This window comes from Oncorhynchus tshawytscha, linkage group LG33, assembly GCF_018296145.1.
Source record: "Oncorhynchus tshawytscha isolate Ot180627B linkage group LG33, Otsh_v2.0, whole genome shotgun sequence".
Taxonomy (NCBI): Eukaryota; Metazoa; Chordata; class Actinopteri; order Salmoniformes; family Salmonidae; genus Oncorhynchus; species Oncorhynchus tshawytscha.
Window position 1 is genome coordinate 7067927 of NC_056461.1, and position 24945 is coordinate 7092871.

At 42.4% G+C, this 24945-nt stretch overlaps 1 protein-coding gene across 3 annotated transcripts in view; it reads left to right on the forward strand.

Annotated features, from left to right (window-relative positions):
* Positions 1-24019, forward strand: part of LOC112230809 (high affinity cAMP-specific and IBMX-insensitive 3',5'-cyclic phosphodiesterase 8B) — a 97091-nt gene extending 73072 nt beyond the window's left edge. For all 3 annotated transcript variants that reach the window (XM_024397136.2, XM_024397135.2, XM_024397137.2), the window contains exons 14-22: positions 1571-1735; positions 2343-2400; positions 3120-3249; positions 6031-6229; positions 10198-10415; positions 10916-11054; positions 13859-14026; positions 18865-18994; positions 20188-24019. In XM_024397136.2, coding sequence (XP_024252904.1) covers positions 1571-1735; positions 2343-2400; positions 3120-3249; positions 6031-6229; positions 10198-10415; positions 10916-11054; positions 13859-14026; positions 18865-18994; positions 20188-20297 — 1317 coding nt within the window. In that variant the 3' untranslated portion in view covers positions 20298-24019. The remainder of the gene's footprint in view (positions 1-1570; positions 1736-2342; positions 2401-3119; positions 3250-6030; positions 6230-10197; positions 10416-10915; positions 11055-13858; positions 14027-18864; positions 18995-20187) is intronic.
* Positions 24020-24945: the final 926 nt, after the last annotated feature.

A 24945-nucleotide genomic window follows, 5' to 3' on the forward strand; every position in this document is an offset into this window, starting at 1 on the left:
GTAACCCTAATCCTAAACTTAACCCTAATCCTAAATTTAACACATAACCCTAATCCTAAATTTAACCCTAATCCTAAATTTAACACATAACCCTAATCCTAAATTTAACCCTAATCCTAAACTTAACCCTAATCCTAAACTTAACACGTAACCATAATCGTAAATTTAACCCTAATCCTAAACTTAACCCTAATCCTAAACTTAACACGTAACCCTAATCCTAAATTTAACCCTAATCCTAAACTTAACCCTAATCCTAAATTTAACACGTAACCCTAATCCTAAATTTAACCCTAATCCTAAACTTAACACGTAACCCTAATCCTAAATTTAACCCTAATCCTAAATTTAACACGTAACCCTAATCCTAAATTTAACCCTAATCCTAAACTTAACACGTAACCCTAATCCAAACCCGAAACTTAACTCCTAACTCTAAACCTGGCCACTAAACCATTACCGTAACAGTCATTTTAACCCTAATTGTAAACCGTTAATAACCGTTAATCTGAAAATAACCTCGGTCCTCATGAGGACGTGGGAAATGTCCCCGTGACAGAGAATTTTCCTTGTTCTACTATCCTTGTGGGGAATTTTGGGGGATTTTAGGTCCACACAAGGATAGAAGAACCAACCAACCCACACACACACACACACACATTCCCCTCTCCTTTCCCACTCTGTGCTCCTTCCAAACCAATAGAGGATGTTCCTAGAACCATACCTGACACTCCCCGAAGCAAGCGTGAGGACGAGGACCTATCAGAGGCAGTAGAAAGCTCAACAGATCTTCTCAGAGCCCTCTCAACCACACCACATCGGCGAGGATCTGGGACACAACAAGTGTGGTTTGAAGTTCCCATATTGTTGGCACATAACGTCTAGACGACCCAGCTGACTATTGATGGTTCTCAGAATGTCACAGGAACGTTCCCGGAATCTGAGAATCCGAAGGAAAAGTCTCCAAACTGTGTTCTCTGAACATTTGCAGACATTCTTGGAATGTTATGCAATTTCAAGCTGTTTGCAGTTCTGTGGCCAGTGAAACTCGAAGTCGGTCCGTCTGACTGAACAGTGTCCAATAAACCTGATTGGCAAGCATCAGCCTTGATTACAACGTCAGGTTTGACCTGACGATTCTAATGATTGTGACAACAGAGTTGAAAAATCTGTCAGTCTAATCTGACTCTAGTGCCAGTCTAAGTTTTTTTTTTAAATATCTAATTCACTGATGAGAGTTCAACAGGAATGGATGGTGATTTGATGGGATAGGTGAAGGTCTTATTTAATTGCACAGATCTGGGATCAGCCTATGACTGAAAGCCTCTCCAGAGACCAGAGTGTAACTCTAGGCTTTATGCTGTTCCTATCTTCTCTGACTAGCTGCTTCATTCGTCCATTTGGTTCCCGACATGATTTCTACGGCATCACATGCAGAGCTCCTTGAAACAGGCTCAAAGAAAGGCACTTTCTGTCTGAAGAGTGAAGTTTCTCTTAGGGCTGTGTGTGTGTGTATGTTAAATCAAATGTAACTGTGTGCTACATCTGCCTCCTTCTCTCCCTCCTCCAGGTGATCAACATCATCAACGCGGCCCAGGAGTCCAGTCCGGTGTCCGTAGCAGAGGCGCTGGACCGAGTCCTGGAGATCCTGAGGACCACAGAGCTCTACTCTCCTCAGCTGGCCTCCAAGGAGGACGACCCACACACCAACGACCTTGTAGGCGGTCTCATGAGCGTGAGTTAGGGGCTACACACACGCTCTCTCACACACACACACACACACACACACACACATGCACACGCACACTCAAACATACTTACACACATACACACACACACACAAACACACTGAGATCTATTAAACCAAGTTAAGGGATCATTCACAGTGATCAACGTCCTGAAACAGAGAGTTATAGACTGTTTGTTGTACAAGGAATGTATCTCTCCTCACCTCTCCTCACCTTTCCTCATAATCTCTCCTCACCTCTCCTCATAATCTCACCTCTCCTCTCCTCATCTCTCCTCACCTCTCCTCTCCTCATCTCTCCTCACCTCTCCTCTCCTCATCTCTCCTCACCTCTCCTCACCTCATCTCTCCTCACCTCTCCTCACCTCTCCTCACCTCACCTCTCTTCACCTCTCTTCATCTCCCCTCACCTCTCCTCAACTCCCCTCCCCTCCTATTCTCACAAACACAATACTCAAACACAAGAGTTCCTGAGTTATGTGGGATATGTCTCGTTGGGTGAATTAGAATGCCGGAGTCAAATAAGTTGTAGTTAGCCAGATTTGGGATATAAAGTACCAAAAGAGAGTGATTTGTCGTCTTTTTCCTTCTGCAGGACGGCTTACGGAGACTGTCTGGCAACGAGTATGTCTTCTCCAAAAGTACTTTTCCAAGTAAGCACCAGTCTGTTTCATCATAAAACATCACATAAATGTGATATTTATTCATTATCCTACCAGAATACTTCTGCTACTTACATCTAGGACCCTGGAGTTCACTCTAATCACACAAACTGAGTCTAATCATGTGTAGTTTTAGTGGTATATTTGGGTTGCATAATGTCTTTTTTTAAATACTTCATGAAATGTAATAACACTGGAAGCATTCACAGTACTACACATGATGGGGGACATTTAGTGTATGGACCTCTGTCTATCTGCAGAGTGATCGAAAATAGAAAATGTCTCAGATCATTTATTTAATCAGTTGGAGTCTAGTCCATCGGCAGTCACTGGCAGTCGTTGCGTAATCCACTTATATTTGTTTAAGTCATGATGGGAGAGATAATTACGTACGTCTTCTTTCTGAGAAATGGAAGGACACTGCTGAGAAGTCCAGAAAAGTCCTCTCCTGCTAATCTTAAGGAAGCAGCATGTGCTTTTTTCCCCTTGCACTTCTTAATAAACCTTAGTAGACTTCTTAGTAGACCTGTATTTGACCCTTTACCATGAGGCAGTGCTGCTAAGTAACTTAGGGACACAGCTACATTGGAAATTGTTGTTGTTGCGTATTGCTCTTAAATATCCCGAATGCAATCAATCAATTGATCAATCAATAAATCAATGTTTTTGCATGCGCGTGAATGAATGGGTGTGTGCATGTGTGTCTACAGATTTGAGCCAGAGTCAGCTGGCCATCCCAGTAACGCTGAATGACATCCCTCCGGCCATTGCTGAGATGCTGGATGACGAAGACCAATGGGAGTTTAACATCCTGGAGCTGGAAGCTGCCACCTGTAAGAGGTACGGAGGGAGAGGGAATAGATGAGAGAGAGGGGGGAGAGAGAGAGGGGGAATAGATGAGAGAGAGGGGGGTAGATGAGAGAGAGAGAGGGGGGGGTAGAGACAGAGCTGCATTTCCTATTACACTGTGACAAATACTCAGACCTAAGAGAATATTTCTTTCCCAAAATTATAACTCAATACAAAGAATTTGAAACTACAAAATATGAAAAGCCAAAATGTGCAATTTTGGCAGCCAAATACAGTGGGGCAAAAAAGTATTTAGTCAGCCACCAATTGTGCAAGTTCTCCCACTTAAAAAGATGAGAGAGGCCTGTAATTTTCATCATAGGTACACTTCAACTAAAACAGACAAAATGAGAAGAAAAAAATCCAGAAAATCACATTTTAGGATTTTTTATGAATTATTTGCAAATTATGGTGGGAAATAAGTATTTGGTCAATAACAAAAGTTTATCTCAATACTTTGTTATATACCCTTTGTTGGCAATGACAGAGGTCAAACGTTTTCTGTAAGTCTTCACAAGGTTTTCACACACTGTTGCTGGTATTTTGGCCCATTCCTCCATGCAGATCTACTCTAGAGCAGTGATGTTTTGGGGCTGTTGCTGGGCAACACAGACTTTCAACTTCCTCCAAAGATTTTCTATGGGGTTGAGATCTGGAGACTGGCTAGGCCACTCCAGGACCTTGAAATGCTTCTTACGAAGCCACTCCTTCATTGCCCGGGCGGTGTGTTTAGGATCATTGTCATGCTGAAAGACCCAGCCACGTTCATCTTCAATGTCCTTGCTGGTGGAAGGAGATTTTCACTCAAAATCTCACGATACATGGCCCCATTCATTCTTTCCTTTACACGAATCAGTCGTCCTGGTCCCTTTGCAGAAAAACAGCCCCAAAGCATGATGTTTACACCCCCATGCTTCACAGTAGGTATGGTGTTCTTTGGATGCAACTCAGCATTCTTTGTCCTCCAAACACGACGAGTTGAGTTTTTACCAAAAAGTTCTATTTTGGTTTCATCTGACCATATGACATTCTCCCAATCTTCTTCTGGATCATCCAAATGCTCTCTAGCAAACTTCAGACGGGCCTGGACATGTACTGGCTTAAGCAGGGGGACACGTCTGGCACTGCAGGATCTGAGTCCCTGGCGGCATAGTGTGTTACTGATGGTAGGCTTTGTTACTTTGGTCCCAGCTCTCTGCAGGTCATTCACTAGGTCCCCCCATGTGGTTCTGGGATTTTTGCCCACCATTCTTGTGATCATTTTGACCCCACGGGGTGAGATCTTGTGTGGAGCCCCAGATCGAGGGAGATTATCAGTGGTCTTGTATGTCTTCCATTTCCTAATAATTGCTCCCACAGTTGATTTCTTCAAACCAAGCTGCTTACCTATTGCAGATTCAGTCTTCCCAGCCTGGTGCAGGTCTACAATTTTGTTTCTGGTGTCCTTTGACAGCTCTTTGGTCTTGGCCATAGTGGAGTTTGGAGTGTGACTGTTTGAGGTTATGGACAGGTGTCTTTTATACTGATAACAAGTTCAAACAGGTGCCATTAATACAGGTAATGAGTGGAGGACAGAGGAGCCTCTTAAAGAAGAGGTCTGTGAGAGCCAGAAATCTTGCTTGTTTGTAGGTGACCAAATACTTATTTTTCACCATAATTTGCAAATAAATTCATAAAAAATCCTACAATGTGATTTTCTGGATTTTTTTTCTCATTTTGTCTGTCATAGTTGAAGTGTACCTATGATGGATATTACAGGCCTCTCTCATCGTTTTAAGTGGGAGAACTTGCACAATTGGTGGCTGACTAAATACTTTTTTTGCCCCACTGTATGTGTCCTCCTGCCACAACCACACAAGGGACAGCCAGTGAAAAGTGCAAAGTAATGTCAATAATATTTCCCATCTTGTTTTGTTTTGTCTTTCATACCATGTTATGTGTCTTCTCAGTCATGTTGACACTGGTCCACTACCATTGCTTTAATGTATTGTTGTTCTCATTAATATTGTTGTTGTAGTTGTTGTTAATGGTAATCCCATGTCCACTACTACTATTATTATTGCTGTTGGTCCCACCATTTATTTATATATAAATATTTTTTAGATCTAAATATATATTTTCATTTTATTTATATTTTTCTATATGTATACTTTGACAATGTAAGTAATAATGAACTTGCCATGTCAATAAAGTTAATTGAATTGAGAGAGAGAGAGAGAGAGAGAGAGAATAGATGAGAGAGAGAGAGAATAGATGAGAGAGAGAGAGAGGGAGGAAATAGATGAGAGAGAGGTAGAGGGGGAGAGGTAGAGACAGAACTGCATTTCCTATTACACTGTGACAAATACTCAGACCTAAGAGAATATTTCTTTCCCTAAATTATAATTCAATACAAAGAATTTGAAACTATAAAAGATGAAGAAAAAATCTAATATTTATTGGGTGAAAAGCCAAAATGTGCAGTTTTAACAGCCAAATATGTGTCCTCCTGCCACAACCTGAGGGACAGCCAGTGAAAAGTGCAAAGTAATGTTGATAATATTTCCCATCTTGTTTTGTTTTATCTTTGACAATGTAAGTAATAATGAACTTGCCATGTCAATAAAGTCAATTGAATTGAATTGAGAGAGGGGGGGGGGGATCGATGAGAGAGAGAGGGAATAGATGAGAGAGAGAAAGAGTGAGAGACCAATACAGAAGGGACTTGGAACGAACGCCCTCTCTCTATATCACTCATCTATCTCCCCTGTCCTCTCTCTGTCATCCCCACAGACCTCTGACCTACCTGGGCTTGAAGATCTTTGCTCGGTTCGGGGTGTGTGAGTTCCTGAGCTGCAGTGAGGCTACGCTACGTTGCTGGCTCCAGATCATAGAGGCTAATTACCACGCCTCCAACTCCTACCACAACTCCACCCACGCCGCTGACGTCCTCCACGCTACAGCCTACTTCCTACGCAAGGAGAAGGTCAAGGTAGGCCAAACACACACACACACACACACAGATAAAGACTCTCATCACGGGCCTGATGAAGACCTTTCGGTCACACCTGCAATATGCTATGGAAGCATACAACAGTGCACTGTACCTAGAGATTGGTTGAATGTGCACACGTAAACTACTTTCACAAGTGAAATGACTACTGACACCAGCTAGCTTGAATGTATCACCGCAACATTATCACGGCCTGACATCTCAGTGTGTTGACTGATGAGTTGATCTATGTAATTCCCTGCCATGTGTTTTCAACAGCGTGTAGAGTATCATTTTGCTTTGCTTGGCAGGAGATGAATGTATGTCAGTGACCAGTGAGAGTTGGAGTGGGGATGTTTTTATTGTTTTCATATTGGACTCAGTCAATACGTGTTTTGCCTTGCGGGCAATGAGATCCTAATACATTGCCTTTCTTTTCTCCCCACTTATCCCCTCCAATAAATATCTCCTCTTCTTGTCATAAAGTGAACATTTGCTAGTGATTATTATTATTAGTTGTGCTCGCATTGCGTGCATTTTTTTTTTAGGTATTATTCCTTTGTTGAGTATGAGGTTATGCTGAGAGAGACTTACACAGTATTTATAGTTTATGCACGATCTCAGACATTTGGGCATGAGTAAGCGAGCACTCAAACGGGCGTCAAAACGTGATCTTTAACCAGCGATCGAAATGTTTTCTTGGAGACAACGTTCGTTTGTTTTGACTCCAGTGTTCCATTGGTACGTGTGCATTTGCGGTGCACAAAGACAAAGAAACCAAGCCAAGCGTCACACAGTTCTTCTCACTAAATCCGCCCGGTGTCTCAATCCCTCAATTGCGTTCCGACCGCTGCCTCTACACACGCGTGCTGAGTGCGCATACAAGCTTTCATTAGGCCTACAGATGTAAATGCCTATAAAAGTGTATCCAACTGATGGGATACACAAGCTGCACTTCTTGCCAAATGATGACAGTTTTATCACAAATTCAAAATGGACTGGTTGATTGAAATAGGGAAATATGTGTTCTAACAACGACCGCTGCAGGTTTGGAATAATTTCCGGTTTAGGCTACTTTGTGAACTACTAGTGCCATTTAGAATTGGTTAGTTTAGGCTATAACCAGAGATAGCAGTATTTCTGTTACATGTCTTTGAAATACGTATTTTTGATTTCTTCTGAGTATTTTGAATTTCACTGGGCTGAACTACACTTCAATGTATTTTCTGTTTTGTATGAACAATGAACAATTGCAAAGCATGCTGAGTATATTCTAATGAGTTCCACCCCAAAACAAGGCCAATAATACCCAGTGTGCTTTGCAGTTCATTTTGATATGTTCATTTTCACATATACATTTACATTTTTTATCCAGAGTGACTTGCCCAACTAAGGTAGATAAACAACATATCATAGTCATAGTGAAAACAACTTTTTTTGTAACCGTTATTGAAAATGTTGTTGCAGTTCTGTATTTTGATTAAATACATTGATCTTTATGGTATTTTGTAATTGTATTTTGTCATTTTTGCCATCCCTGGCTATAACCCCCCTAAACATAGTCATGAAAATATACAAAAACACTGGTTTAATCAAGACAAAGAGCATATTTTCATCAGAGTCATTAAGCATTGGCCTACACACCAAACTGATGCCATGGCTGTAGTTAATCACCATGCAGTTTTCAATGTGGAATTGTGATTCCATTTTTAGAAAATTCCAAAGAACAGGAAGAATAAACTAAATTGAACGTCTGTACATAGAAGAAGACGTTTTGGTTTGTAACCTGAAAATGTTTTCTTTTAACTCACCAAATTCAGCCCCGTTTCAAATGATCACTCTTCGAAAGTAACTGTTCCAGACACGAGATGCGCATCACTTCGCACTGGCATAAAATAGTTGTGTCTTAACTGGTATAAGGGCTTGGGAAATAGGAACGCTTTGTCTGCTAAATGAACAAAACAGTGCTATGCCATTGCACAGCCTTCTGCAAGCAGCTTTATGGAGATTGTGTTCCACAATATAATCCGTTTATGGTACTTTTTATTTTTATTTAACCAGGCAAGTCAGTTAAAGAACAAATTCTTATTTTCAATGACAGCCTAGGAACAGTGGGTTAACTGGTCTAGGAACAGTGGAACAGTGGGTTAACTGGCCTAGGAACAGTGGGTTAACTGGTCTAGGAACAGTGGGTTAACTGGTCTAGGAACAGTGGGTTAACTGGCCTAGGAACAGTGGGTTAACTGGTCTAGGAACAGTGGGTTAACTGGCCTAGGAACAGTGGGTTAACTGGTCTAGGAACAGTGGGTTAACTGGCCTAGGAACAGTGGGTTAACTGGCCTAGGAACAGTGGGTTAACTGCCTTGTTCAGGGGCAGAACGACAGATTTCTACCTTGTCAGCCTCGTTCAATCTAGCAACCTTTTAGTTACTGGCCCAATGCTCTAACCACTAGGCTACCTGCTGGTTGCAATAAATTCATCTTAAATGGCACTTGTTTTTTTATTGACTGAATATATACAGGGACATTTTGCAATTAGTATTTGTTGTCTGTAATGGTTACGATAAATTATGCATTGTTGCGCACTGTTGGCATATACAGTGCCTTCAGAAAGTACTCAGACCCCTTGACTTTTTCCACAATCTGTTACATTACAGTCTTATTCTAAAATTAATTAAATAAAACATTTTCCTCATCAATCTACACACAATACCCCATAATGACAAATTGAAAACAGGTTTTTAGAAATGTTTGCAAATAGAAATACCTTATTTAAGTAATTATTCAGACCCTTTGCTATGAGACTCGAAATTGAGCTCAGGTCCATCCTGTTTACATTGATCATCCTTGAGATGTGGTAAATTCAATTGATTAGACATGATTTGGAAAGGCACATACCTGTCTATATAAGGTCCCACAGTTGACAGTGCATGTCAGAGCAAAAACCAAGCCATGAGGTCGAAGGAATTGTCCGTAGATCTCCGAGACAGGATTGTTTCAATGCGCAGGTCTGGGGAAGGGTAACAAAACATTTCTGCATCGTTGAAGGTCCCCAAGAACACAGTGGCTTCCATCATTCTTAAATGGAAGAAGTTTGGAACCACCAAGACTCTTCCTCGAGCTGGGCGCCCGGCCAAACTGAGCAATCGGGGGAGAAGGGCCTTGGTCAGGGAAGTGGCCAAGAACCCAATGGTCACTCTGACAGAGCTCCAGAGTTCCTCTGTGGAGATGGTAGAATCTTCCAGAAGGACAACCATCTCTGTATTACTCCACCAATCAGGCCTTTAAGGTAAAGTGGCCAGATGGAAGCCACTTCTCAGTAAAAGGCACGTGACAGCCCACTTGGAGATTGCCAAAAGGCACCTAAAGACTCTCAGGCCATGAGAAACAAGATTCTCTGGTCTGATGAAACCAAGATCGAACTCTTTGGCATGAATGCCAAGCGTCACATCTGGAGGAAACCTGGCACCATTCCTATGGTGAAGCATGGTGGGAGCAGCATCATGCTGTGGGGAAAGATAAACGGAGAGAGAGATCCTTGATGAAAACCTGCTTGAGAGCACTCAGGACCTCAGACTGGGGTGAAGTTTCAACTTCCAACAGGACAACTACCCTGAGCACATAGCTAAGACAACACAGGAGTGGTCCCTGAATGTCCTTGAGTTGCCCAGCCAGAGCCCGGATTTGAACCTGATCGAACATCTCTGGAGAGACCTGAAAATAGCTGTGCAGCGACGCTCCCCATCCAACCTGACAGAGCTTGAGAGGATCTGCCGAGAAGAATGGGAGAATCTCCCCAAATACAGCTGTGCCAAGCTTGTAGCGTCATACCCAAGAAGACTTGAGGCTGTAATTGCTTCTTTTTTTCCCAAGTACTCAAGTACTCAAAAATAAATCTGTCGAAAAATGTCAAATTTCTATTCCTTGTAGTTAAGTACCATTACTTCCTGGTTGTATCCTTTTCTCAGGGCAGTCTAGAGCAACTGGACGAGGTGGCTGCATTGATCGCGGCGACGGTCCATGACGTGGACCACCCGGGGAGGACCAACAGCTTCCTGTGCAATGCAGGAAGTGAGCTGGCCATCCTGTACAATGACACGGCTGTGTTAGAGAGTCACCACGCCGCCCTCGCCTTCCAACTCACTGTCAGTGACAGCAAGAGCAACATCTTCAAGAACATCGACAGGTACAGTCACACAAGAGTTTAGAGCAACATCTTCAAGAACATTGATAGCCTAGCCCAGTCCCATATCTGTTTGTGCTGTCTTCCATACCTTTGTGCTGTCTTGCCAACTCCTATGGTCAATGTCACTGGCATGTCAATGACCAAAAGAGTTGGCAAGACAGCACAAACAGATCTGGGACCAGGCTAGAGTCACATAGAGTTTAGGAAAGTAAAAGGTGGTTTCCACCTGAAGCCTAAAGTGTTTCCACAGTAGAATTCCAAACCAGAGGCCATGTCCTTGTCAGAAGAATGAATTGGCATGCCTCTTCCTCTAGGCCATAAGAGGGATCACGTAACCACTGGCGACAGATATGGAGCATGTTGGGTTATTACCCTGGAACAAATCATGTGATGTGATTCACTTCTAGATGTGTATGAACCCAGAACTTCTTGGAAAACATTGAGGACAGTTGATTATCCTGGTCCTGTAACCCCCCTCTCTGTGTGTGTATTTATATTAGGACACAGTTCCGGACATTGAGGCAGGCCATCATTGACATGGTGCTGGCTACAGAGATGACCCGCCATTTTGAACATGTCAACAAGTTTGCCAACAGCATCAACAAACCAATGGCTGCCATCGAGGAGTCCAGCTCAAACGTAAGACACACACCCTTCTCTGTGTATGTTTGTGTGTGTGTGTGTGTTAGCGTCCGTGTGCAGTTTATTATTACATAATAAAGTCATTAACATCTGCTCATTGTGGTGTGGGAATGGAAAACACTAATATATATACATATAAACTCAGCAAAAAAATAAATGTCCTCTCGCTGTCAACTGCATTTATTTTCAGCAAACCAAGTCCATGTGTAAATATTTGTATGAACAAAACAAGATTCAACAACTGAGACATAAACTGAACAAGTTCCACAGACATGTGACTAACAGAAATGGAATAATGTGTCCCTGAGCAAAGGGGGTGTCAAAATAAATCAAACGTAACAGTCAGTATCTGGTGTGGCCACCAGTTGCATTAAGTACTGCAGTGCATCTCCTCCTCATGGACTGCAACAGATTTGCCAGTTCTTGCTGTGAGATGTTACCCCACTCTTCCACCAAGGCACCTGCAAGTTCCTGGACATTTCTGGGGGGGAATGGCCCTCACCCTCCGATCCAACAGGTCCCAGACGTACTCAATGGGATTGAGATCTGGACTCTTCACTGGCCATGGCAGAACACTGACATTCCTGTCTTGCAGGAAGTCACGCACAGATCGAGCAGTATGGCTGGTGGCATTGTCACGCTGGATGGTCATGTCAGGATGAACCTGCAGGAAGGGTACTACATGAGGGAGGAGGATGTCTTCCCTGTAACGCACAGCTTTGAGATTGCCTGCAATGACAACAAGCTCAGTCCGATGATGTTGTGACACACCGCCCCAGACCATGACAGACTCTCCACCTCCAAATCGATCCCGCTCCAGAGTACAGGCCTCTGTGTAATGCTCATTCCTTCGACGATAAATGCGAATCCAACCATCACGCCTGGTGAGACAAAACCGCAAATCGTCAGTGAAGAGCACTTTTTGCCAGTCCTGTCTGGTCCAGCGACGGTGGGTTTATGCCCATAGGCGACGTTGTTGCCGGTGATCTCTGGGGAGGACCTGCCTTACAACAGGCCTACAAGCCCTCAGTCCAGCCTCTCTCAGCCTATTGTGGACAGACTGAGCACTAATGGAAGGATTGTGCATTCCTGGTGTAACTCAGGCAGTTGTTGTTGCCATGCTGTACCTGTCCTGCAGATGTGATGTTCGGATGTACCAATCCTGTGCAGGTGTTGTTACGCGTGGTCTGCCACTGCAAGGACGATCAGCTGTCCGTCCTGTCTCCCTGTAGCACTGTCTTAGGTGTCTCACAGCTCGGACATTGCAATTTATTGCCATGGCCACATCTGCAGTCCTCACGCCTCCTTGTAGCATGCCTAAGGCACGTTCACGCAGATGAGTAGAGACCCTGGGCATCTTTCTTTTGGTGTTTTTCAGAGTCAGTAGAAAGGCCTCTTTAGTGTTCTAACTTTTCATAAATGTGACGTTAATTGCCTACCGTCTGTAAACTGTTAGTGTCTTAACAACCGTTCCACGGGTGCATGTTCATTAATTGTTTATGGTTCATTGAACAAGCATGGGAAACAGTGTTTAAACACTTTCCAATGAAGATCTGTGAAGTTATTTGTATTTTTACAAATGATCTTTGAAAGACAAGGTACTGAAAAAGGGATGTTTCTTTTTTTGCTGAGTTTGACGTATAGATAATATATATATATATATATATATATACATATATACACATATATATATATATATATATGGAAATTGTATGTATGTATGTATGTATGTATGTCCAGTGGGGCAAAAAAAGTATTTAGTCAGCCACCAATTCTGCAAGTTCTCCCACTTAAAAAGATGAGAGAGGCCTGTAATTTTCATCATAGGTACACTTCAACTATGACAGACAAAATGAGAGAAACAAATTCCAGAAAATCACATTGTAGGATTTTTAATGAATTTATTTGCAAATTATGGTGGAAAATAAGTATTTGGTTATGTATAACTATATACACTAAGTGTGCAAAACATTAAGAAGGCCCCCCTCCCCCCCTTTTACCCTCAGAACATCCTCAATTCGTCGGGGCATGGACACTACAAGGTGTCGAAAGCGTTCCACAGGATGCTGGCCCATGTTGACTCCAATGCTTCCCACAGTTGTGTCAACTTGGCTGGATGTCCTTTGGGTGGTGGACCATTCTTTACGCACACGGCAAACTGTTGAGCGTGAAAAACCCAGCAGCTTTGCAGTTCTTGACACACTCAAACCGGTGTGCCTGGCACCTACTACCATACCCCGTTCAATCTTTAGTCTTGCCCATTTACCCTCTGAATGGCACACATACACCATCTATGTCTCACTTGTCTAAAGGCTTAAAAATCATTGTTTAGCCTGTCTCTGCCCCTTCATCTACACTAATTGAAGTGGATTTAACAGGTGACATCGATAGGGGATCGTAGCTTTCACCCGGATTCACCTGATCAGTCTATGTCATGGAAAGAGCAGGTGTTCCTAATGTTTTGTACAATCAGTGGACAGTCACACACACAGCCAGTTCCACGTAAATGGACCCATGAGCACCACCGTGTGAAGTTCATAGGAGCATATCAAATGTAGTGTCAAATGAAAGATAAGCGTCCATATGTGTGTGTCTGCGTGTGTGTTTGTGTCTCTGACCCTGTCTGTGTGCGTTTCTGACCTTGTCTGTGTGCATTTCTGACCTTGTCTGTGTGCATTTCTGACCTTGTCTGTGTGCATTTCTGACCTTGTCTGTGTGCATTTCTGACCTTGTCTGTGTGCATTCCTGACCTTGTCTGTGTGCGTTTCTGACCTTGTCTGTGTGCGTTTCTCTGTAACAAGAGTGAAGGCAGTGACAGCGAGGGCCCAGCCAGTATCAGGAACAGCCCAGAGAACCGGCTGCTGATCAAGAGGATGATGATAAAGTGTGCTGACGTGGCCAACCCCTGCAGACCCCTGGAGCTCTGCATAGAATGGGCGGGACGCATCTCAGAGGAGTACTTCGCACAGGTGAGTGGGCAGTGTGTGTATAAAAAAGTGTACAAAAAGATTTTCTATTCAAAATGGTTTTGGAGGCAGGTCGTAGTACTCCTAACCAAAACTTCAGCTAAAATCAGCTGTGTTCAGAGTGGTTTTAACCCGGCTCAACACTCTAAGAAAGGCGGGAGAGTATGTCAAGCCTTGGTTTCATGCATGTCAACATCAGAAGCCTCCTCCCTAAGTTTGTTTTACTCACTGCTTTAGCACACTCTGCTAACCCTGATGTCCTTGCCGTGTCTGAATCCTGGCTTAGGAAGGCCACCAAAATTCTGAGATTTCCATACCCAACTATAACATTTTCCATCTAGATAGAACTGCCAAAAGGGGAGGTGTTGCAGTCTACTGCAGAGATAGCCTGCAAAGTAATGTCATACTTTCCAGGTCCATACCCAAACAGTTCGAACTACTAATTTTAAAAATTACTCTCTCCAGAAATATGTATCTCACTGTTGCCGCCTGCTACCGACCCCCCTCAGCTCCCAGCTGTGCCCTGGACACCATTTGTGAATTGATCGCCCCCCATCTAGCTTCAGAGTTTGTTCTGTTAGGTGACCTAAACTGGGATAGGGTAGCCTAGTGGTAGCCTAGTGGTTAGAGCGTTGGACTAGTAACCGGAAGGTTGCAAGTTCAAATCCCCGAGCTGACAAGGTACAAATATGTCGTTCTGCCCCTAAACAGGCAGTTAACCCACTGTTCCTAGGCCATCATTGAAAATAAAAATTTGTTCTTAACTGACTTGCCTAGTAAAATAAAGGTTAAAAAAAATATATATATATATATGCTTAACACCCTGGCAGTCCTACAATCTAAGCTAGATGCCCTCAATCTCACACAAATCATCAAGGAACCCACCAGGTACAAACCTAAATCTGTAAACAAGGGCACCCTCATAGATGTCATCCTGACCAACTGGCCCTCCAAATACACCTCCACTGTCTTCAACCAGGATCTCAGCGATCACTGCCTCATTGCCTGTATCATCTACGGGTCCGCAGTCAAACAACCACCCCTCATCACTTTCAAACGCTCCCTAAAACACTTCTGCGAGCAGGCTTTTCTAATTGACCTGGCCCGGGTATCCTGGGAGGATATTGACCTCATCCCGTCAGTTGAGGATGCCTGGTCATTCTTTAAAAGTAACTTCCTCACCATTTTAGATAAGCATGCTCCGTTCAGAAAATGCAGAACTAAGAACAGATATAGCCCTCGGTTCACTCCAGACCTGACTGCCCTCGACCAGCACAAAAACATCCTGTGGCGGACTGCAATAGCATCGAATAGTCCCCGCGATATGCAACTGTTCAGGGAAGTCAGGAACCAATACACGCAGTCAGTCAGGAAAGCAAAGGCCAGAATCTTCAGGCAGAAATTTGCATCCTGTAGCTCTAACACCAAAAGGTTCTGGGACACTGTAAAGTCCATGGAGAACAAGAGCACCTCCTCCCAGCTGCCCACTGCACTGAGACTAGGTAACACGGTCACCACCGATAAATCCATGATTATCGAAAACTTCAACAAGCATTTCTCAACGACTGGCCATGCCTTCCTCCTGGCTACTCCAACGGATCCGCCCCCCCCCCCCGCTGCAGCTACTCGCCCAAGCCTCTCCAGCTTCTCCTTTACCCAAATCCAGATAGCAGATATTCTTAAAGTGCTGCAAAACCTGGACCCGTACAAATCAGCTGGGCTTGACAATCTGGACCCTCTATTTCTGAAACTATCCACCACTTTTATCTCCCTCACCAACTTCAAACATCTGCTATCTGAGCAGCTAACCGATCGCTGCAGCTGTACGTAGTCTATCGGTAAATAGCCCATCCAATTTACCTACCTCATCCCCATACTGTTTATATTTATTTACTTTTCTGTTCTTTTCCACACCAATATCTCTACCTGTACATGACCATCTGATCATTTATCACTTCAGTGTTAATCTGCAAAATTGTAATTATTCGCCTACCTCCTCATGCCTTTTGCACACAATGTATATAGACTCTTTTTTTTCTACTGTGTTATTGACTTGTTTATTGTTTACTCCGTGTGTAACTCTGTGTTGTTGTCTGTTCACACTGCTTTGCTTTATCTTGGCCAGGTCGCAGTTGTAAATGAGAACTTGTTCTCAACTAGCCTACCTGGTTAAATAAAGGTGAAATAATAAAATAAATTAACAAAATTAGCAGCTTTGGCCTTTCTCCTGCTGTATGACAGTGTCTGCAGCTGGCAATCCTGACCTTAACAACTGTCTACTTAGCTATCTGTGTGCACCAATAGATCCTGTTCCCGACCTTTTCTCCCTTTCTCTTTCTGCCTCTATCACTGTTTGTCTGTCTGGTGGTATACAGTACAGTGTGGGAAATGTATTTGTGTTGTCCCATACATATATATTTTTTTGTAATATATTTTAGATAAAAAAATTAAATTGGCCAAATATTTTATATAAATATTTTTTAAATACATTCGACATGTATTACAGAATGTATTTAAAATGTGTATATAATCGTATGTAAAATGTTTTTCACAATATATGTTAAATGCTTTAGAAAATCTAATGAATGTATTTTTATTTTTTTTATTTTTTTACTAGTATTTATTGATATTTTTTAATTTAATTGGAAATGTTTTGTTAAATATATTCCAACGTGCATTTAAATGTAAATGTATTTGTAAGAGATATATTTTTTTATTTAAATGTATGGCAAATAGCTCAAGACCCAAATGTGAAATGTATTGTCCTCAAATGACCCAAACTAAGAAGAAATTGTGCGTCATTATAAATGTTTTACTCATAACTCACGATCCACTGTTCACATGCTCAGGGCTCCAAACTATAGGTTAACAAACCCTGTTCTAATAGCCTGCGGCCGCTACAATATAATTTGTCAAAATATATGTATTGTACTTAACGCATGCCAAAAGCATACTAAAATCACTAACGTGCATTTAAATGACTACGGAAATGACAACAAACATGACACATGATCAATCATGTAAGTGACTCCACGTCTTTCATTGTCCATATGACAGATCAACAAACAAACTTTAGGAGAGCGCTCCAACCAACGTCCAATGAGCAGAACTTAATATGTATTGGGTCATTCCACAAAATGAGGGTGTTAAGTGGAAATTGAGCGCAATATGTCATATGAAATGAAATGCCCTTTAACGTAGACCACGTGGAGAATTCATTAACCCTGATTGTCAATATGAAAAAAAAGACTTGACTTTGTGACTTCTAGGGAAGATTTTAACCTACTAATCCCCCCCCAAATAAATAAAAGACTTGACTTTGTGACTTCTAGGGAAGATTTTAACCTACTAATCCCCCCCCAAATAAATAAAAGACTTGACTTTGTGACTTCTAGGGAAGATTTTAACCTACTAATCCCCCCCAATAAATAAAAGACTTGACTTTGTGACTTCTAGGGAAGATTTTAACCTACTAATCCCCCAATAAATAAAAGACTTGACTTTGTGACTTCTATGGAAGATTTTAACCTACTAATCCCCCAAAATAAATAAAAGACTTGACTTTGTGACTTCTAGGGAAGATTTTAACCTACTAATCCCCCCCAAATAAATAAAAGACTTGACTTTGTGACTTCTAGGGAAGATTTGAACCTACTAATCCCCCCAAATAAATAAAAGACTTGACTTTGTGACTTCTAGGGAAGATTTTAACCTACTAACCCCCCAAAAAAAAAAAAAAAAAGACTCCCAAGTGTTCGCCACCATTGTAAAGAACTAGTTATTTTGATGCTTTGACCAAGTTATTTACGAAGATGATTATCTATTTCATGTGATTATAGTGAATCATTTATGTCTGTCCCTCATTTTAAGGTTCACCCTGTTACGTGAATTGAACTCTATTTATTTCTAAAGAAACATTGAGCATCTAACAGTCCAATCATTGTGTAAAGAAATGTGGTTGTGCTCTTTTGGCCATAACACATCCACCCTGTTACCCCTAGATAGACAAGCTAGGAATGCTTTACCAACCGAAAAATGTGTGTGAATCTTACATGAAATTGCCCCTCCCTGTTGCACACAACAAGCTTCCATTCTCTGTCACAAGGGGATTCATGGCTGATTTAACTAGTAATTACCAGTTGGAGGACCATTCAAGTGGATTTTTCCCAGATGTGGCAAATTCACTTGGTTATTTACGCAACATAACACCGCTGACCATCCACTCTAGAGCCATATAATACCACTCATTGGAAGCACAGGTCCTAGACCTACACTTGGACATATTCCGGAGCGTTGTAGGATGTATAGTTTTTGTTTAAATAAGAACAGTAATAATAAAAGCAGCTCAGTGCCCGACCGTGGGCACTAGATTTGTTTCATTATTTAATTAAGCAGAAGAGAGGCACTTACTTTTTTGAGATGGGAAAACTTTTTTTTGTTTGTTTTTAATGAAGTTGAACGTGTGCTCTTCATGACAGAATGTAACATTTTTGTCAAATCCTTAGTTTGACATTTTTTACTCACCATCACAATTTAAATTATATCACAGTTTTGGCTTGGTGGCCCCCCAAAAAACAATCTCCGTCAATCAATATGTAAAGTTTATTAATTTAAGGAGCCAAATTAGGAAACACATTGGCCACGCTGTAGACTAGATGTCATGCCATGCCTTTCTGGAACATTGTCAGGTATTACATCCATTTTTAGCAAACATGCAAATGTATCCACAAGTATTTGGAAAAACACATCCGTATGCGGTGTGACTGTGTACATATATCTCTTGTATACTGCAGTATATGTGTGGGTGTTAACCTGTGTGTGAATCTATCCTTATATTTCAGACTGATGAGGAGAAGAGACAGGGTCTACCGGTGGTCATGCCTGTCTTTGACAGGAACACCTGTAGTATCCCCAAGTCTCAGATCTCCTTCATAGACTACTTCATCACAGACATGTTTGACGCTTGGGATGGTAAGAACACACACGCACACACGCACACACGCACGCACACACACACACACACAAACACACACACACACACACACACACACAAACAGAGGACCCACAGGGAGGGGGGAGGAGATATGGAATAGAACTTTCCCATGCCTTCCCTCCTCTCCTCCTCTCTTCTATTCCCTCCTTCCCTGTAAAAGAGGTAGAGTCTTCCTTCTCACGTCACAGTGGAGCACAGTAGCCCAGAGGAAGGAGAGAGGGAGGGGTCAAAAGAGGAGAGTATACAGTTATCAAATCAATCAAATCAAATCAAATTTTATTTGTCACATACACATGGCTAGCAGATGTTAATGCGAGTGTAGCGAAATGCTTGTGCTTCTAGTTCCGACAATGCAGTAATAACCAACAAGTAATCTAACTAACAATTCCAAAACTACTGTCTTATACACAGTGTAAGGGGATAAAGAATATGTACATAAGGATATGTGAATGAGTGATGGTACAGTTATTCCCCATTTCACCGTTCCCTCTGACGTTGGGGTGTTGCTGGAGGTTACCCCCTCCACCAGAGAAGAGAACACGTGTTTAAATTCAATAAAACTGCTGATGTCACGGAAAAGTTCCTAGAGGCCACTGGGACTGGGGGTTCCAGGGGCCGGAGGGGTTAAGTCAAGACGCAGTGAAGCAGGACCTACTGTACACACACTCACTAGCACAGACACACACACATACACACAAGTACACATAAAGTGCAAACCAAAGCACACACATTCACACACGCAGAAGCACAAAGGCTGCGTTTAGACAGGCAGCCCAATTCGGATCTTTGGCCAATCAGATCAGCTGTGAAAAAGATATGTTGTAAAAAGATCTGACGTGATTGGTCAAATGACCAATTAGTTGGAAAAATATCAGAATTGGACTGCCTGTCTAAACGCAGCCTTTGTGCTTCAGTTTTGTGACACACACACACACACAATCATATCGCACATATGCACTCACACAGCAGGTTTTAATGAATCAGGGTCAAGCCTGGGCTATTGCCGGGTGGTTGCCAGGTCAGGCTCATGCAGAGGGGTAACAAATGAGTCGGAAACTAGGAAGTAAACAACAGACACACACGCTGCCTGAGACCCAGTTGCACCAGCTGTCATTTCCGCTGGCTCATGTGTTTGTGTGCGTTAACCTCAAACTCTCCTCTGTCCCCCCAGCCTTCGCCAGTCTACCTGGCCTCATGGAGCACCTGTCAGAGAACTACAAATACTGGAAGGGTCTGGACGACATGAAGTGCAAGAGCCTGCGGCCGGCCCCTCCTCCGTGACCCCTCTATCCCTCCCTCTCTCTCCCCAATATCCCTCCATCCCTCCCTCTCATTGGGCTGGGGGAGACAGCGAATGTAGCCTGGCGCTGGTATTAAGCCCATCCCACGATGATTCTACCCAGCTCCACACACAATGGACTGTAGACCTCAAGAGTCTGTAGACCTCGGAGTCTACAGCTGGGAGCCCTCAGAAGAGACCAGGGGACTGACATACCGGCTGACAAATTACACCCCAACTCCCCATATAGTGCTCTCCTTCTGTGCAGACATCTTTCCCATCCCTAGTTATCGGATGTTACTTCAAACTGATTTCAAACAGAGAATCATTACGATGCCCCATGGCAAATTTGGCATCGGGAGGGGGGCTCTGGTCATAAGTAGTGCACTACATAGCGAATAGGGGGACATTTGAGAATTGCCCACTGAGACTCTCCAGCCTCTTCAGACCCCTCTGTGGTTCCTCTTGGGCCTCTAATGTGACTCTACAGCCCTCCTGACAATCTATCCCAACCAACCGCACTTTAGCAGCTCAAAAAAACGTGTCAATTTCTCACATCTTTTATTTTTTTCCCTGTGATGTTGTCTGTGTTCTATATCCGTTTCTTTTGTCTCAGGCAAGTGTCTGCTGTTGTTTGTCGTACCTCTGATTTCTGTCCGTCCTTGCTTAGTCCCTACGGTAGTGTGTGGTGATGTGGGTACCAAAGGTTTGCTGACACATGAACTACTTCTACTGTACCAGGAATAAAAGACGAGAGAGCACAGAACTAAAGTATGTAGAGAGAAACCTGTTCCCTGAATCACACACACACAGCCAACTTATAAAACTGTAACTTAGCTCTCCTTGTTCTCTCTCCAGATGGAAGTATTAGGTCATATTGAGCTCTGATAAGCCCAGTAAGGCGGAGTAAAACAGAGATGTGTGTGTGTGTGTGTGTGTGTGTGTGTGTGTGTGTGTGTGTGTGTGTGTGTGTGTGTGTGTGTGTGTGTGTGTGTGTGTGTGTGTGTGTGTGTGTGTGTGTGTGTGTGTGTGTGTATTTGGCAGCAGACCCAGAGCAGTCAGCGGTCTGTGTTCGCTCCATACCTGGGAGGTTTACAGAGCAGAGTCCAGCTGAACTGACTGCTGTAATATCTCTCTCTACGGGGGAAAACCAGAGCTTTGCTCAGAGAGCCAGGCCTCACGGGCAGCTCGCCCACCACCATGCTCCCCCCCTGGGGCTAGAACCAGCCCTCACTCTGCCCCCTCTGGAACCCAGCTCCAGACATGGCTCTTAAAAGAGAACACTGGGGCTTGGTGGGAACAGCATTAGAACAGGATTCTAACTCTATTAGCAACAAGTGGGGGAAAAAACAGCAGTATATATTAAGTACAGTTGATCTTTACAACTTAGAAGCCACAGCAGTGAATTATCTGAGGGACAGTAAGGCTAGTGTACTGTTTTATGACAGCTTGTATTGAAGCTAGTCCTAATTCATTACTTTAAATGGGTCATAAAGCTCCAGTGAAACAGTACATTCATTTAAACATCAAAGGCACATTGAAGTGGACACATACTGTAGCTAATTGCAATCTCCAAATACGAAGGGAACTAATTAGCGTTGGCTAAGCAAAATGCTATTCCAAAGCACAACTCTGTGATTTCTAACATTTCAGTTGTGCTGTGGTGTGCGGTGCAATAGTAGGAGTGCGTTTCTTTTTCCAACTGCTTTTTGTCCCTCCTGCCTCCCGGTAATGTGTTGCTGGTCCGTTGTGAAGTAGCATGGTAGTGTGGTCTGAGCAGAGAGCCGCCTCACAAGAGCCTGATGAAACCACCATGGGACAAACAGCATGAAATACTTGGCTGGTCCTGGCTCAAATTACACCCTATTCCCTATGTAGTGCCCTACTTTTGGGACAGATATTTATGTGGTGAAAGACTGGCACACTTAGCTCTTGGGGCTTAAACAGTTGCATCTTAAATACACTCGATTGCCTATATAGTGCACTGTGTTTCACTACTCTTATCAAAAGTAATGCACTATCAAGGGTATATGGGGTTATTTTAGATTGACCCTGTCTTTGGATCCTCTCTGGGAAAATAGCACTTTCAGCTCCCAGCACACTCTACTGCTACTTGGTTCGGTTTGGTTCAGTTTTCAACTCAGGCTAGACTATTAAAATATGATTTCAAATGTCACTATCATAAAACATGCTGTCCATCCATTTCTTTCTCTTGTCATCTAGAATCACATTACTGTGTAGTTGTCTCCCTCCAGTGGTTGGCAGTGGGGAATGCAGTTTCAGTTCATTTCCTTGTGCAACAGCAGCGGCCATACAAGACAGGCTTCGTCAGAGGTGTTGTGAATGGATGATACGCTTTGAGTTTAAAGTATGTGTTTGCGTGTGCGTGCAAGTGTGTAAATTCAACCAACAAAATCAAAACTGGTGAACGTATTTAACCAAAGGCACAGGGATCTTCTTTAAGGTGCCTTACTTTGACCCTCTCCTCTAAAACAGGGTTCAGAGTTCAGGCTTCAAATGGTTTGTTTGGCTTCATGTGGTTCGTTTGTGTTCGCGAGCAGCTGAACAAAGACACCGGACTAAGCCATAGAGTACTTAACCTTACTATTTTAACCTGTATTTTATTGTTCCAAATGGCACCATATTCCCTATGTAGTGACAAAGAAGTGTGCTATGTGGGAATAGGGTGTCATTTGATACTGGTGAATACTACAATTATTATGAAGAGAAACTTGTGTTTGATAATGACTGTGTGCTAGTTTCAGAACATGGTAAGACAAACGCCTTAACTCACTCAGTCAAGGCTATGCTAGATTCACTGCTATAGGACACTGTAAAATACATAGCTTCTGCTGACGTAAACAACCCACTATCTAGTCTCCCATGGACTGTTTTCTATTGAGCCTGATCTATTTTCAATGAATTATGTTTCTGTTTGTTGTCAAGCGAGTTTTGGTCAGATCTCATGTCACACCCACATGCTTGTCATCCTTTCCTTTCTTTGAACTCTCAAAGACGAACCGTTTCTGCTGTGAGAGCAGGGCGTGGCATCTACTGTGATGTCATTTTAACCCGGCTCTGTCATTGGTCAGAGACTCTGGGTATGGAGAACGTGCCAATCCCTTTATTTTCTATTGTTTCCAAGCAGAACAACCAACAGATATTCTGCAAGCATTAATGTATATAAGCTTTATTTTGTGGTTATTGGCTGTGAAAAGGCAAACGTAAAATATTGTAGAAATGTTTTATGTATTTTTGAAGGACTTGATGGTTTGATGCTTTAGTTGTGTATCAACCCACCGGGCAGAAACTGGTTGCATCAACGTTGTTTCCACATCATCAGATAGATTTTAAAAATATATGATGTTGAATCAACGTGGAAAACTGATTGGATTTGCAAAAAGTCATCAACGTAAGGGAATTATATTCGGGTTTTTTAAAACTTTTTTTTAACCTAAATTCAATGACATGGTGACATTTTCTTTTTTTTAAATGTATTATTATGTTGAATTCACTGCAGTTGACGTCACAATCAAAGTGTAAATCCAAACTAGATGTTGAAATGACATCTGTGCCCAATGAGAAGCTATTCTGCTTGGGTCCTAGAAGGGGTTGGGTGGATATAATTTCAGTTTTTTTTGGCCTGTGTCAAAGGAAGTCTTCTTTTGTTGTTGATTTGTCGACACTTATTTTAAAATGTATATGTGAGAAACAATAAAAGTATTTTAAAAAATACAGTTGTTTCTTTCATTTGTGACATTCATTTGAGGCTTTAAATAACAAGCCAGTGAGGGTTTACAAGTTGTTAAAATAAGCATACAGACATTTGGCAAATAAATGTGGCCAACTTGATGACGATGCAGGCTTTGAGGACATCAGATTAAACAAGCACATCAGATTCAAATTGGAGACTTGGAATGCACACAATATCAGTTGTAAAATCACTGAGCCAACAAACATGTGTAAGAAATATCAGTCACATCACACAGTCACTAGACTGATCAAACAGGCATTACACATCCATTTACCTCAGAGACAGTGATCGGATGACTACACTAGAAACCAACAACATAGGAACACTTATGGACATTTAAATACAATCCACCCCTCTTTAAAACCTTAACACCTGTTTCATTACATTATGGACATCATACCTGCACGGCATTTATCTTAATTCGGATAATGAAAAAGGCCATAAAAATCCAAAGGACCAAGACAGTATTTTCCCCTTCCTTATTAGGGGGGAGAATGGGGTAAATTGAACCACCCTTGTTTCTAGGAAGAGGTCATAATTGTATGGAGTCCGGGAAGGGAGAACCAACATGAAAAATAGTGGTAAGCAAGTTAGAAGACGGATATTCACCAAGTCAAATGAATTTATTGTGTTAGACGTTTCATGGTTCTTGTTTCTAAACCAAAGTAGATCAGTTGGGGTCTCCTTGGGGTAATTTGAGCCAATGATTGAGCCAATGGCTAGTTGAGGAAATTGAAGTGCTTTCTTCCCCGGTGCAATGCAAGACATTATCGCTGGGATATGAGTTAACGACGGGACCTGGCCTATGTTACACGTGTTTGTTAGGTGTCTAGCCTGTCTTAAAAGACGCGTAAAATTATTAAAAGACAAAAAAAGTCATTGTGATTGTGTTGTTT